The sequence below is a fragment of the Cervus canadensis genome, chromosome 15 (assembly GCF_019320065.1).
Source record: "Cervus canadensis isolate Bull #8, Minnesota chromosome 15, ASM1932006v1, whole genome shotgun sequence".
NCBI classification, from domain to species: Eukaryota; Metazoa; Chordata; class Mammalia; order Artiodactyla; family Cervidae; genus Cervus; species Cervus canadensis.
Window position 1 is genome coordinate 44,588,350 of NC_057400.1, and position 15,416 is coordinate 44,603,765.

At 37.7% G+C, this 15,416-nt stretch overlaps 1 protein-coding gene across 2 annotated transcripts in view; it reads right to left on the reverse strand.

Moving 5' to 3' along the window:
- Positions 1-13,024: 13,024 nt before the first annotated feature.
- Positions 13,025-15,416, reverse strand: part of GRB14 (growth factor receptor bound protein 14) — a 123,965-nt gene continuing 121,573 nt past the window's right edge. Inside the window, exons 13-14 of one of the 2 annotated variants that reach the window (XM_043487595.1) lie at positions 15,301-15,394; positions 13,025-14,001 (exon numbers count right to left, since the gene is read on the reverse strand). In XM_043487595.1, the coding sequence (XP_043343530.1) occupies positions 13,855-14,001; positions 15,301-15,394 (241 nt within the window). In that variant the 3' untranslated portion in view covers positions 13,025-13,854. The remainder of the gene's footprint in view (positions 14,002-15,300; positions 15,395-15,416) is intronic. The other variant, XM_043487598.1, reaches the window with a different exon arrangement.

Consider the following 15,416-nt stretch of genomic DNA (forward strand, 5'->3'; position numbering starts at 1 on the left):
TATCCAATTATATTATGTATTTGAGTACATCTAACATCAATAAAATGCTGTATGTCAGTTATATTTCAAGTTTTAAAATAGTAAACCAAATATTACCTAGCTATTCTACTAAAAGTATGGAACACTTGAAATTCTCACTAATAACTTAATGGGGATATTTTTTCCCCTCCACATCTCTGACAACACTTAATACCAATCTACTAGGAAATGAAATAATGGATCAAATTTAAATTTTAGCTCCTGAATGTCAATAAAGCTGGACTTCTTTTTATATGTATGTTGGTGATCTTTTTTTTAATTGGCATTTCTTTGTCTTTTTTCTCTCATATGCCTTCCTTGTTTACTGTTATATAAACGCATTTTGCACAATAGGAATACTAATCTTATTTTTCATTAATAATGTCACAAATAGTTTATCAAAATTTTCTTTTGTAATTAAGCCTTATTTATGGCAATAGTCCTCTTTTGTACAAATTTTAACTTTGTATATTTCAGTGCTTCTTTTATTTCTGGCTTTAATATTTAAATACAGCCACAATTTTTTTTTTATATTCATATATTTAATTTCATTTTTAATGTCTCTTGTAAGACATCTCTAAGCAGAATTTTTTAATGCTCTATTAAGATAATCACTCTTATGTGATATTTTTTCAGTCACATTCATTTGTAATTTCAGAGTTAATTCTGTGGATAAGATCAATCTCTTTTTTTTGTTGTTGTTGTTGTTGTTTCTTTTTTAAAGGAAAAATACTAGGCTTTTTAAAAAAAAAAAAAACTTGGTAGCACTGTTTTAAAAATAATTTGTAGAAATATTCCTCTATCATTTTTCCAGTTCTTTATGATTTCATATTTTTTGTTTAGGGTTTTGAACTACATGAAATTTATTATTGCATAAAGAATAAAGTAGGGAGTTTTGAAATACTAGTTGTCCCATCAAACCTAAAACCTCAACTGTTTCCTCATTGAGTCTAATCCCAGGAACATTACTTATTCTTTTCCTGGCTTCTCTTTTTTCCATTTTAAAGAAATATGAATTTGTTCAATGACACTTGAGTGCAACAAACTTTACCTTTATAGAAATCCAAGGCACGGTCCCAGGCACCAAATGCTGTGACTTGATCTTCCTTTTTGGCGATCAGCACCATTTGATACTTTTGCTAAAATATGTTGTGTCATATGGATCCTCTGCCATCAGGTTACCCTTGGTGCTCTGCGCAGTCTACTACGGACTCCAGCTTCTGCCATAGAAGATTTTGTCTCTCTTCTTGAAGATAAAATAGTCTCATCTCCCAGGCATTCTCCAATCATCCACCCATCCACAGAGCTGCGGATAAAAGGGACACAGATTTCTGCTCCTCAAGTAAAATTCCAAACCACCATCTGCTTCTCAATTTCAACTAAACTATATTACCTCTCCTTTGGTTAGGACATTTCCGCTTTTTGCAACATACAAATCCCCTTTCTCCTCTTTGAATACTCTAGATTTCACCACCATTCAGTAGTTCTAAAAGACAAAGTTGTATCACCTCTCTTCAGGTGTGAGTGTAGCTCAGATGTTTACAATCACGATGTTTGTCTCTGCTTTCTAAAGTAAGGATAGGAGAAGGAGTAGCTTTCTTCTCTAATGAGTCCTCAGCAACAACAACCAAAACCAAAGTAACTCAGTTATACAATAATCACATTAGTCTATTTGGAAATTATTTTTTATCACTTTTACTTTACATAGATTTTAATGTTATAGCAATATCCCACCATTTTCCACATACTGTTTGCTATGTTAATATGTTAATTTTTAAAAATATGTTAATTTTTCTGAACAAAGTTAGAATCTTTACACCATGGGGCGGGGGAGGATCCAGTAGAATCTTGATGAGTGTTTACAGGTTTGTTGAGTACTAAGACTCTAGCAACTTTTCAAAACAGAATAGGAGAGATATTATGCCACCAGCCCAGAAAAACATGAGGGGGATTTTAGCTGTTCTCAACTGGATTCAATGTAAAAGCAATTTTTAATGAGTATAAAATTTCAATTAAGGAGGATAAATAAGGATAGAGGAAAACCAAAATATCATCATTCTCATGATTAGGTAAATGATCACAGGGTATACCTGAATTCTGGTTTTTATCTTATAATGTCTGAAACCATTTCCTCATGCATGTTGCATAGGAATCCTAGATTTAGGAGTTCCAAAACTGATCTCATATTCTGTTCCTCCTCCTCATCCTATTGATTCATTCAACAAATCTCTATTGAGCACTTAATATCTGCCTTAGATATTTCGCTAAGTTCTGAGGTTACAGCCATGAACAAAGTTCTTTCTTGCCAGGAACTTACACTTACACGCTTCCCTGGTGGCTCAGATGGTAATCTGATCAATCAATGTGCGAGACCCAGGTTCAATCCCTGGGTTGGTAAGATCCCTTAGAAAAGGGAATGGCAACCCACTCTGGTATTCTTGCCTGGAGAATCCCATGGACAGAGGAACTTGGTGGGCTATAGTCCATGGGGTTGCAAAGAGTTGGACACAACTGAGTGACTAACACTTTCACTTTCACTTTAGACTTATAGAGAAAACAAAAATTAATGAGTAATTCAGTAAAGTGCGACAAGCATTATAACAAAAAAATAGGAGGAACATATTATTGGTAACCTACCTAATCTGTAATCAAGAACATTTTCCTGAAGAAATAGTATATTACATAAGCCCTAAAAGCGGGAATGTGTTACCTGGGTTGGAGAAAACAGTAATGTGTTTGAGATAAAGGGAAGGGCCAAAGCTAAAAAGAATATGTCAGAATAGAGTCTATTCCAGGGCATCAGCTAGCTGGAAAATAGAACACAAGGAGAAGTGACTAAAGATAATGCTGGAAACACAAAGGCCAAATCATGAAAGCCTCATCGCCCTGTTAAAAAAGCTTTATCCAAAGCCAGTAGGAAGCCATTGAAGTTTTTAAGTAGAGGAGTGGTATGATCAAATATTTTTTGTGAGACCACTCTGAGTATAGAGTATGGAATAAACTTGAGAAGGGAGGGTAAGCATAGAGAAAGATCAGAAAAAGAAAGGCCAGCCAAGAGCCTGCTGTAGTTATCTAGGAAAGCAAGTGGCCCAGATCTGTGTAATGGCAATGGAAGTGAGGAGAAGTACACAGATATAACCAGCATTATACAGCACTTGGTATTCCTAGATTGTTGTTTGGGAAGTTGGTGGTAGCACATTACTGAGCTGTGAAGCTCTGGAGATCAGGTCTGGAGGAAAGATAAAGAGATCCATGGAAATGTAGTTTGATGTAACTATAAGATACACAAATGGAGACGTTGAACAAGTAGCCAAATAATTGGATCTGAAGTTCAGAAAGGAGGAGCAAGCTTGAAAGCCACTTAGACTGTATGTGAAGCCATGAGAATAAAGGGACGGAGTAAAATAAGGAGGGAGGGAAATTGATCTTATGGCCTAGCTAAGCAGAGCAAGATTTAAGGAGTGAGCAAAAAGGGAAATGGATTTGTAAAGAAGACCAAGAGGTGGTATCCAGGACTGGAAGAATATAATTTTGTTTTCATGGAAACCAAAAGAAAGGAATGTTTCAAGAAGGAGAGACTGGTTAGAAGCACTGAAGTTGTTGAAAGAGCAGGTACAAAAGATCTGAAATGTTTCCTTTTATGTGTGGTCTCACAGTTTCAAGGAGGTGGGGGAATGTCAGCGATTGTGAGTCACAGCAAGTGAAGAAAAGGTAATGTGCAAGCAGGTACTTTATAAAGGAGGAGGGCAGGGAGAAGCATTAGAGTTGTTACTAAGGCAACCAAAGGGTGATGTTTTTTAATGATTACAAAAAGTGAAAATTACATCTTAGCTGAGGGCAGATTACTTTTTGTTTTTTTGCAAAACAAGCTGCATCTACTTGGAAGGGCAATGACCAACTCAGAATTTCTGACATTAGGCTGAAACTTGAATTTTCTGTTTCCTACCTCTGCTGAAATTTTAGTTGCCTGTGTTCCTCCTAAACCTTGATATGGAGTATGGTCTCTTCCCTTGACTTTCTACCACAACACTCTTCCAAGCCCCTTGTCTGTGTGGAGATTTCACGTCAGGTTTGGGAAGATGAAGCATTATTAAACTGTAGAAGAACATAGCAAACATCCTAGGAAATACATCCTCAATGTCCATATTCTTAAGAGTCTTTGGTCTCCGGAATTTGCCAATAGCCATCTTTCACCTCAGCTTCCAGCCTCCCACTCTCTCATTAGACCACTTCATTCATTCTCTTGCTGCCTCCCCTGTCTACTTCCATGCCCAAGTTCTTATCTTCCCATGCAAAATGAAGTTCTCTATACTTAACTAATTTTTTTCAGCATCAAGTTTCAGATTCATCTTCCTACATAAAGAGGTGCTAAAAAAGATAATTATTTTTCTGAGAATTCCAATGACATCTGTTAAAATTGTAACTTTGTCACCATCATAATTATTACAATCTTCCTAGTTTTTTGACTTCATGGGTAGCTCAAATGGTGAAGAATCTGCCTGCGGTGCAGGAGACCTGGGTTCGATCCCTGGATCAGAAAGATCACCTGGAGAAGGACATGGTAACCCACTCCAGTATTCTTGCCTAGAGAATTCCATGGACAGAGGAGCCTGGCAGGGTACAGTCCAGGGGTTCACAAAGAGTCAGCCACGATTGAGTGACTAACACTAGTTTCTTTGGCCCTAAACCTACTGATAATTTCCAGCTCCTCCCTTTACTCCTTCATGTCTCTCATCCAATGTCTGGTGATAACACTGATGATTTCCTCCTCCATAAAATCATTTTTTCATGCCCATGACTGGAGAGCAGGCTCTCCTAATTATTGCCCAGATTACTGCAATGGCTTCATGATGGGCTATCCTCCTTTGGTTCCCCTCTCCTCCTTAGTCATCTAATACAGAGTTACCCTTCTAATCCAGATATCATCAGAGTACTTTTATCCTCTAATTATTATACTCATTGACTCAATAGATATTTCTGAGAATTTCTAATATGCAGAGGGGAGATGAAAACACAAAGCTCATTTCTGATTTCAACAAGGTAAAAATGAAATGGGGTGGCACCCTCAGGTCCCTGGCTATGACCTTCCTGAACTAAAATGCCTTCCCTTTTAAACGAAAGCTTGCCTTTCCAGTTCCCTTAGCCATGACCTTTCCCCATCACATGCCCTGCACACTTCAGTTACAATGAAGCTATCATTTGCTGGAAGACTCTTAAATTGAACCTGTGCCCTTTCCAGCCTGGCTGGCATCGCCACTCTCCCTTTGATGACACTCTCGGCTCTTTCTCCAAAGTTTGACTTTATAAAGGTAATCCCCACAGGCCTTCTAGGACCCATCTCATTCTTTCCATCATTCAGCAAGTGTAACCAATGTCTCTCTCCCATTGTATTTATAATCTTATTCATCTTGGCTTCTGGGACACCTTTGTATATCCAATACTGTAATATTTAATTTAGCAGTCCTTTTTTCTTCTTCCACTCAGTCATGTATTAGCTCAATTCCTGTGTTGTCTAGGTGGAGGGCAGGGTGTCTCTGGATCAGGTTTTCAGTCTTCTACATTTCCCACTTTATCAACGTTATTTGGGGGAATGGAGATGGAAAGTATGAGAATCTCAATTAACACTTTGTATTAATCAAGTGGAAGGAAGCATGGGAGTCTGCAGGATTTGGTGCAGGTAGGGACAGCTGTCCACATCGTCTCTTCAGGGGGGCGGGGAGGGGAGGGTTAGGCACCCCCAACTATACTGCAACTGTGGCTACTTCCATAAAAGCAGTCTTACAGGAAGGACTGAAACCAGGGCTGAGGCACAATATATGATGTATATTGTGCTATTCTTGGCAGGAAGGGCACACAAGTGGTGACATGGCAGATACTCAGTGGTAGAGAGGGCAATGTTCCAGGGAGGTAGAGTACCTAAATACACAATCACTAATATGATTTTTTAAAAATACATCAGTTAAGATTCTAGATTGTGTGCTAAGCACTTTACATGAATTTCATTTCCCCACCCAGCTGAAGAAGTAGTGATGATGCGGATAGTGATGATGGTAATCCCCTTCATAGGAGAGAAGAAACTATGATTGGCCAAGGCTTCATAGCTACTATGCAAAGGCTGGCATCCAAATCTGCAAAGTATGACTTCAGAGCTACAATCTTAAGTTTAGTTCCTAATGCCTGGGGTGTCATGAGGAATTGAATTAGGAAGCAGTAAATTTTTTATAATTACAGGGAAACTAGTGTGGTAAAGGACTAGTCACCTAATTCTCTAACTATTCAGTTCAGTTCAGTCACACAGTTGTCTCTGACTCTTTGCGACCCCATGAATTGCAGCACGCCAGGCCTCCCTGTTCATCACCAACTCTCGGAGTTTACTCAAACTCATGTCCATCAAGTCAGTGATGCCATCCAGCCATCTCATCCTCTGTCGTCCCCCTCTCCTCCTGTCCCCAATCCCTCCCAGCATCAGGGTCTTTTCCCATGAGTCAACTCTTCGCACCAGGTGGCCAAAGTATTGGAGTTTCAGATTCAGCATAAGTCCTTCCAGTGAACACCCAGGACTGATCTGCTTTAGGATGGACTGGTTGGATCTCCTTGCAGTCCAAGGGACTCTCAAGAGTCTTCTCCAACACCACAGCTCAAAAGCATCAATTTTTTGGTGCTCAACTTTCTTCACAGTCCAACTCTCACATCCATACATGACCACTGGAAAAACCATAGCCTTGACTCTAACTGTAGAAACAAATATTTATGCTGGTTAAAAATTCACTTGGATGCCTTTCTCTGTTGGGGAAATCTCTGCAATGACGTTTTGGGTTAATATAGTTATGTGCTCAGTCCAAAGGCTAGCCTTTCTCTTGTTCACATCTATAATTTGTGGCCTGAGATATATGCAACTAGAGACATTATAAGCAGTGCCCTGGTTATGAGCATCCCTAACTGTTAAGTGGTAAAAGTGTGGGAGTCAGGGCTGGCAGGGATTGATATATCCCACAAGAGGCAAGTATGAAGGTTTGGTTGAGAGTTCAATAAGTTACTAGAAACCTGCATCTCAAGCAAACTACTCTGTGCCCCATGGTGTGGTAACACTGACTGAGCATTAGCCTTGTATTCCCTAGAGGATGACACAGAAAACTGGAGGCTTTATATGAGCAAGAGTCAACACAGCCCAGAGACACAGCAGGTCACACTACCGCACGTTTCCACCCAGGGTCCATCTACATATATAATCACACTGTTAGAATTCTGTTATTACTTTGTTTTGAAATTCTGTTTTATTTTATGCATTTAAAGATATTCTGTGAAGGGAGTTTATATATTTCACCAGAACTGAGAGATGGATCCAAGGCACAGAAAAGTTTAAGAATGCCTGGCAATAGGGAGAAGAGTTTTTAAATAGTGGAGCCAGCTTGAAACACTGACTTATAACCATTAGCAATGGTAATCTTTCCTCTCAGAGAAATCATAATTCAGGTGGCAGTCTGATAGCAGTAATGTAACATAGCTACCATATGTAGAGATAGCACTCTTGGTGATCAGAAGCCAGAGACCACATGGGGCTCTGACTAATTGATGCTCAGTTCAATAGCTCAGTCGTATCTGACTCTTTGTTACCGCCATGGACTGCAGTACGCAGGGCTTCCCTGTCCTTCACCAACTCCCGGAACTTGTTCAAATTCAGGTCCAGTAAGTCGGTGATGCCATCCAACTTTCTCATACTCTGTTGGTTCCTTCTCCTGACTTCAATCTTTCTCAGCATCAGGTCTTTTCCAAAGAATCAGTTTCTCATATCAGGTGGCCAAAGTACTGGAGTTTCAGCTTTAGCATCAGTCCTTCCAGTGAATAATCAAGACTGATTTCCTTTAGGATGGACTGCTTTGATCTCCTTGCAGTCCAAGGGACTCTCAAGAGTCTTCTCCAGCACCACAGTGCAAAAGCATCCATTCTTTGGTGCTCAGCTTTCTTTATAGTCCAACTCTCACATCCATACATGACTACTGGAAAAACCATAACTTTGACTAGATGGATCTTTGCTGGCAAAGTAATGTCTCTGCTTTTTAACATGCTGTCTTGGTTGGTCATATAGCTTTTCTTCCAAGGAGCAAGTGTCTTTTAACTTCATGGCTGCAGTCACCATCTGCAGTGATTTTGGAGCCCAAGAAAATATAGTCTCTCACTGTTTCCATTGTTTCCCCATCTTTTTGCCATGAAGTAAAAAGATGTCCCTTTAATTATAGGGGACTAGAATGCAAAAGTAGGAAGTCAAGAAACACCTGGAGTAACAAGCAAATTTGGCCTTGGAGTACAGAATGAAGGAGGGCAAAGTCTAATAGAGTTGTGCCAAGAGAACACACTGGTCATGGGAAACACCCTCTTCCAACAACACAAGAGATGACTCTACACATGGACATCACCAGATGGTCAACACTGAAATCAGATTGATTATATTCTTTGCAGCCAAAGATGGAGAAGCTCTATACAGTCAGCAAAAACAAGACTGGGAGCTGACTGTGGCTCAGATCATGAACTCCTTATTGCCAAATTCAGATTTAAATTGAAGAAAGTGGGGAAAACCACTAGACCATTCAGATATGACCTAAATCAAAATCCCTTATGATTATACAGTGGAAGTGAGAAATAGATATAAGGGACTAGATCTGATAGACAGAATGCCTGATGAACTATGGACGGAGGTTCCTGACATTGTACAGGAGACAGGGATCAAGACCAGCCCCAATAAAAAGAAATGCAAAAAAGGAAAATGGCTGTCTGAGGGGGCCTTATAAATAGCTGAGAAAAGAAGAGAAGTGAAAAGCAAAGGAGAAAAGGAAAGATATACCCATTTGAATGCAGAGTTCCAAAGAATAGCAAGAAGAGATAAGAAAGACTTCCTCAGCAATCAATGCAAAGAAATAGAGGAAAACAATATAATGGGAAAGACTAGAGATCTCTTCAAAAAAATTAGATACCAAGGGAACATTTCATGCAAAGATGGGCACCATAAAGGACAGAAATGGTATGGACCTAGCAGAAGCAGGAGATATTAAGAGGTGGCAAGAATACACAGAACTGTACAAAAAAGATCTTGATGACCCAGATAATCAGGATGGTGTGATCACTCACCTAGAGCCAGACATCCTGGAATGTGAAGTCAAGTGGGCCTTAGGAAGCATCACTACGAACAAAGCTAGTGGGGGTGATGAAATTCCCGTTGAATTATTTCAAATCCTAAAAGATGATGTGGTGAAAGTGCTGCACGTAATACGCCAGCAAATTTGGAAAACTCAGCAGTGGCCACAGGGCTGGAAAAAGTCAGTGTTCATTCCAATCCCAAGGAAAGGCAATGCCAAAGAATGCTCTAACTACTGCACAACTGCACTCATCTCACACGCTAGTAAAATAATGCTCAAAATTCTCCAAGCCCGGCTTCAGCAATACATGAACCGTGAACTTCCAGATGTTCAAGCTGGTTTTAGAAAAGGCAGAGGAACCAGAGATCAAATTGCCAACATCCACTGGATCATCGAAGAACAAGAGAATTCCAGAAAAACATCTATTTCTGCTTTATTGACTATGCCAAAGCCTTTGACTGTATGGATCACAATAAACTGTGGAAAATTTTGAAAGAGATAGGAGTACCAGACCACCTGAGAAACCTGTATGCAGGTCAGGAAGCAACAGTTAGAACTGGACATGGAACAACAGACTGGTTCCAAATAGGAAAAGGAGTACATCAAGGCTGCATATTGTCACCCTGCTTATTATTTAACTTATATGCAGAGTACATCATGGAAAATACTGGGCTGGATGAAGTACCAGCTGGAATCAAGATTGCTGGGAGAAATATCAATAACCTCAGATATGCAGATGACATCACCCTTATGCCAGAAAGTGAAGAAGAACTAAAGAGCCTCTTGATGAAAATGAAAGAGGAGAGTGAAAAAGTTGGCTTATAACTCAACATTTAGAAAACTAAGATCATGGCATCTGGTCTCATCACTTCATGGCAAATAGATGGGGAAACAGTGGCAGACTTTATTTTGGGGGGCTCCAAAATCACTACAGATGGTGACTGCAGCCATGAAATTAAAAGGTGCTTGCTCCTTGGAAGGAAAGTTATGACCAACCTAGACAGTATATTGAAAAGCAGAGACATTACTTTGCCAACAAAGGTCTGTCTAGTCAAGGCTATAGTTTTTCAGTAGTCATGTATGGATGTGCTAGTTGGACTATAAAGAAAGCTGAGCACCGAAGAATTGATGCTTTTGAACTGTGATGTTGGAGAAGACCCTTTAGAGTCCCTTGGACTGCAGGGAGATCCAATCAGTCCATCCTAAAGCAGATCAGTCCTGGGTGTTCACTGGAAGGACTGATGCCAAAGCTCATACTCCAATACTTTGGCCACCTGATGCGAAGAGCTGACTCATTTGAAAAGACCTGATGTTGGGAAAGATTGAAGGCAGGAAGAGAAGGGGATGACAAAGGATGAGATGGTTGGATGGCATCACCAACTCAGTGGACATGAGTTTGAGTAAACTTCAGGAGTTGGCGATGGACAGGGAGGCCTGATGTGCTGCAGTACCTGGGGTCGCAGAGTTGGACATGACTGAGCGACTGAATTGAACTGAACTGATGGTACTGGATGCCATGATCTTAGTTTTCTGAATGTTGAGTTTTAAGCCAACTTTTTCACTCTCCTCTTTCACCTTTATCAAGAGACTCTTTAGTTCTTATGGCTTTCTGCCATAAGGGTGGTGTCATCTGCATATCTGAGGTTATTGGTATTTCTCCCAGCAATCTTGATTCCAGCTTCAGCCTCATCCAGCCCAGTATGTCACATGATGTAGTCTGTGTATAAGTTAAAAAGGCAAGGTAACAATATACAGCCTTGAGGTACTCCTTTCCTGATTTAGAACCAGTCTGTTGTCCCATGTCCAGTTCTGTTGCTTCTTGACCTGCATACAGTTTTCTCAGGAGGCAGGTAAGGTTGACTGGTATTCCCGTCTCTTTAAGAATTTTCCACAGTTTGTTGTGATCCACACAGTCAAAGGCTTTAGCATAGTCAATGAAGCAGATGTTTTTCTGGAATTCTCTTGCTTAACTGATGTTGACCACCCTAAAATAGAGCTAAGACAAAAATCTCCAACTGATAATTCAGAAAAATTACTAAACACTCCTAGTAATTTTGATCTTGTCTAAATAGGTCTCCTGAATGTTTCAAAATAAATAATTCTCCCATATAAAAAAAATGAAACAGAACAATGTGGATGTACCAGATCAGCTTTTTCTTTCATTCTTTCTAGTACTGTACACTACCTCTAACATATGAATAGCAAAAAAAGAAGAAAACACAGCTAATCTGTCCTAATCCTAATCCAAAAATGGTGTGATAGCAGCAAGGAGATCAAACCAGTCAGTCTTAAGGAAATCAACCCTGAATAATCATTGGGAGGACTGATGCTTAAGCTGAAACTCCCATTCTTTGGCCACTTGATGTTAAGAACTCTTTGGAAAAGACCCTGATGCTGGGAAAGATTGAAGGCAGGAGGAGAAGGGGACAACAGAAGATAAGATGGTTGGATGACATCCCTGACTTATTGGACATGAGTTTGAGCCAGCTCTGGGAGATGGTAAAGGACAGGGAAGCCTGGCGTGCTGCAGTCCATGGGGTCACAAAGAGTCAGACACGATTTATCAACTGAACAACAAGAAGAATTTGGCTAAACAAAAATGAAAAGTAACCCAAAAGTAATTTCTATTTTTCTTGGAAATTCATTTTAATACTGTACTAACTCTGGATGTATCTGATACTCTCAGATTTAATTTCCTATAAGGTATATATACTAATTAACACCTGTTCAAAATTCTTTACCAGATAGAATCAGAAAGGATAATGTCAACCTTTCCTCCATAATTTTTCTTGGTTCATGCTTTAAGATCAAAATGACAATTATGTACAAAATCTGGGCTCCACAATAATAAATTTAGATAATGAATGAAGTTAGAGACACAATAGCGAAGACAAGAGCAAATTGGTCAATTTATGAGAGTCTAGCATTTAAAACAGGACATTTTCTGATACTGTCAATTTGACCCTGCTGCAAAACAAGAAAATGCATATCAATTCAAAATAAAGTATTTTTATAAATCAGAAATAATCCGAGATATCCTACAAGGTTGAAAGAGTCAAGTGTGCTTACCTCTTACTCTACTATTTAGAGATCCTGTGTATCATCCAAGCCTTTGTAAGACACCAAATCTATCTCTTTTTTTTGGTGTTTTTAAGATTTTTATTTATTTTTTGATTGAAGAATAATTGCTTTACAGAATTTTATTGGCTTCTGCCAAATATCAACATGAATCAGCCATAGGTATATCTATATATGGACAGATCAATCTTTGATAACATCAGATTTGTGCTCTAAGTTTCGGTGTTTTAAGAATTAGGTTTGAACTGGCTAAAAATAAATTGACTACTTTTAAATTCTGTCAATAATTCTTTTCTAGTAACAGCTGATTTTATTAGCATTTTGTGAATGTTTCAGATGCTCTATTACTAAAAATGTATAGCTTTTATTTAAAATTAAAGTATGCATTTTTGAAATATTATTCTTAAAAAAATCTTAACTTTCCCACAATGTTTTACAAGGATCAGAGCAGATGGGCAACATTGTGTATTATGTTAATTTTTTTTGCTGTTTAACTTCTCATCCTTTTTTAGAACACTGAATACCCTTCTCACAAAAAGTAGGAAAAATAGAGATAGAATCCCAACAAAAGCTTTCTATATGGTCTCAGGGAGGTGATAAGGGAGGCTGGTGTCACAACTTTCCGAAACCTTTGTCTTTCATACTGATGTTGCCAAGGTAAGAAACAGAAAAGGGGGTATGAAAAGAGAATAGCTTGGATTTACCTATTTGAATCTTAATAGATTTTTATATCTTTGATTTTAACATTTTGATCAGGTTAATGATCTAGCTGTATAAGGATCTAAAGAACCTTCTGAAAGTTACAGCATGGGGCAAATGGGAAATATTACTGTGAAAATGTTACACTGTCATAAATTTATATGCCATGAGAAAGCATGTGCAAATTATCTAAATCCCCTCTACATTTTGATCATTTTCTTAAAAACAGGTAGATAGTCACAGTCAATCCTTAAATAAATGAAAAAAATGCAATAAATAATGTCACTGATAGGTACAATACCAGTGTAAAAATTATGGTATAATTAATAATTTAATATGTAATAAAAGTCATTCTGAAAAATCAATATATTTCAAAAAAATTTCAGCTGTTATTTCAAAATATGATTTGATCTTAAGGTTATAATAAACTCAGAAAATATACAATTCAAAATAGTTTTTAGTTTTATTAACAGGTTGCGAGTAGCTTCTTTTAATTGATAACTTGAATTTTTGTCATACTTCTTAAGTTATAAAAACAGTGGTATAATTGAAATTCAGTCCACAAATAATTCATTCTGAGCCTCAAATTTTTTTCACATTTTGTGGTTGAGAATTCTAATGCTGCTATAGTAAATAAGGACAGAAAGATGTCTAAATTATGCATATTTGAAGAAAATATTTTAATAATGTAAAATCACACAAGAACACACCAAATCATTTTTTTCTGAGGTTTAATTTTAACTAATGAATTTTTAAATGATGAAGGTAATGTCAATCCAAATCTTGAATTATTTGTAATGTACAAACTATTTTTTATAATTGTAGGTGAAATAGATTATTTTCACCATGGCAATGCCTTCACCCTTATTTATGGTCTTTTTCTTGAGTTATTTTTCCTCAACAGTTTAAGAAGTCACTTCTGGTTTGGCTAAAGTGCAATCCTAGCACAATAATGTTTCAGCTTGCAAGGAAGAACGCCCTTATTGAGTTGATAGAACTCCACCAACTGGATTAGATCCGTAAATCTTGTATGTCCATCATCAAGAGTGTGGAACATCTCACCATCATCTTCCACCTGAAACAGGAAAACCAACAAACCAGTAAGAAGGGAAAAAACTACTCAGAAAGTCAATCATGTTTTATTGCACACTGCATGTTCAAATGCCAGAACTGACACATTTATAATACTAAAGGACAGTGAAAAGAAGATTTTGGCACACCCACTTCTTTTTTGTAACTTTACTTGCATCTAAAGGAAATATCATCTGATCCCAAGTAAGGTGTGGCTCTACTTCCTGTATCTTTAATTCTCTTAACGTTCTGTAGTTAGAATAGTAGGACAAGTCTGAATCAATACAGTACACAGTGAGAAATCTGCACTATTTAGTGTAAGAGTAAACAAAAAATTTTGTTATGCCTACCCTCAGAAAATAATTTCCATTTCTAATTGCTGTCTACCTAAACCCTCACTTTGTATATTTAAACATGAATATCCACCAGAATTTGTATCAGTAAATTGATTCTGGAGCAGTCAGTCAAACATTATGTTAATGGAATGACAGGTTGGTTTGGGTTTTTTTTCCCCTTTGCATTGAGATCTTCGGGCATTAAGCAATTCATAACTTGCCAGGGATGTCACTCACATAATCAAATGTAGTCAGGAAGAAACTTCATATGGATTGGATAATTTCAAAAAGAGTTCATTTGAAAAAAGAAAACACTAGCAACTTAGCAATTTCATGTTAATACTTTCTTAAAAGTAGACTGGATCTCTGTTCCACACAATCTGGTTCTAATACACAGATCACATGCATACATACATGCATGCATGTGTATACACACATACACACACACAGCAGAAGCAATAATAACAACAACAACAAAAAATCTCAAAGCAAGCTGTGCCACCTGGAAGCAGAATTACATTTTTAAAAGGTGTTCAGAATAGTTTAAATAATGATCTCCAGTGCTACAACACCTGCTTACATATCCATAATGATGATTATAAACAAAACTACAAAAAAACATTTTTGGGACAAGAGAGGAGAACGGGCTTTAAGATAATGGTTTTTAAACAACCACTAGTAGATTTCAGGAGAAAGAATTTTCAGTGGCCTTTTAATAATAGGTGGCATGGGGTCTATACAATATTACCAAATCATATTTCATGAGAAAAGGGAAATTTAATTTTTACAATTCCTGTATTTCTTATATTAATTCAGACTCATAAAACCATTTCTGCCATAGTTAACTCTAGTCAAAGCACAAGCTCCCATATTATATTTAATAAAAGAACCAAAGAAAACTAAAGTCTCCAAAAGCTTATGCATTAAGATCATCTCTAATACACGAATAAGAAATCACAAATACTTACTGGTATAATTTGAAAGTGCTTTATTTTTTGTCCATGACTCATTGACAGTACAAAAGTTTTGGGGTTACTCTGACTATCCCGTACCAAGAAAACTCTAAAGAGAGAGAAGGAATTTC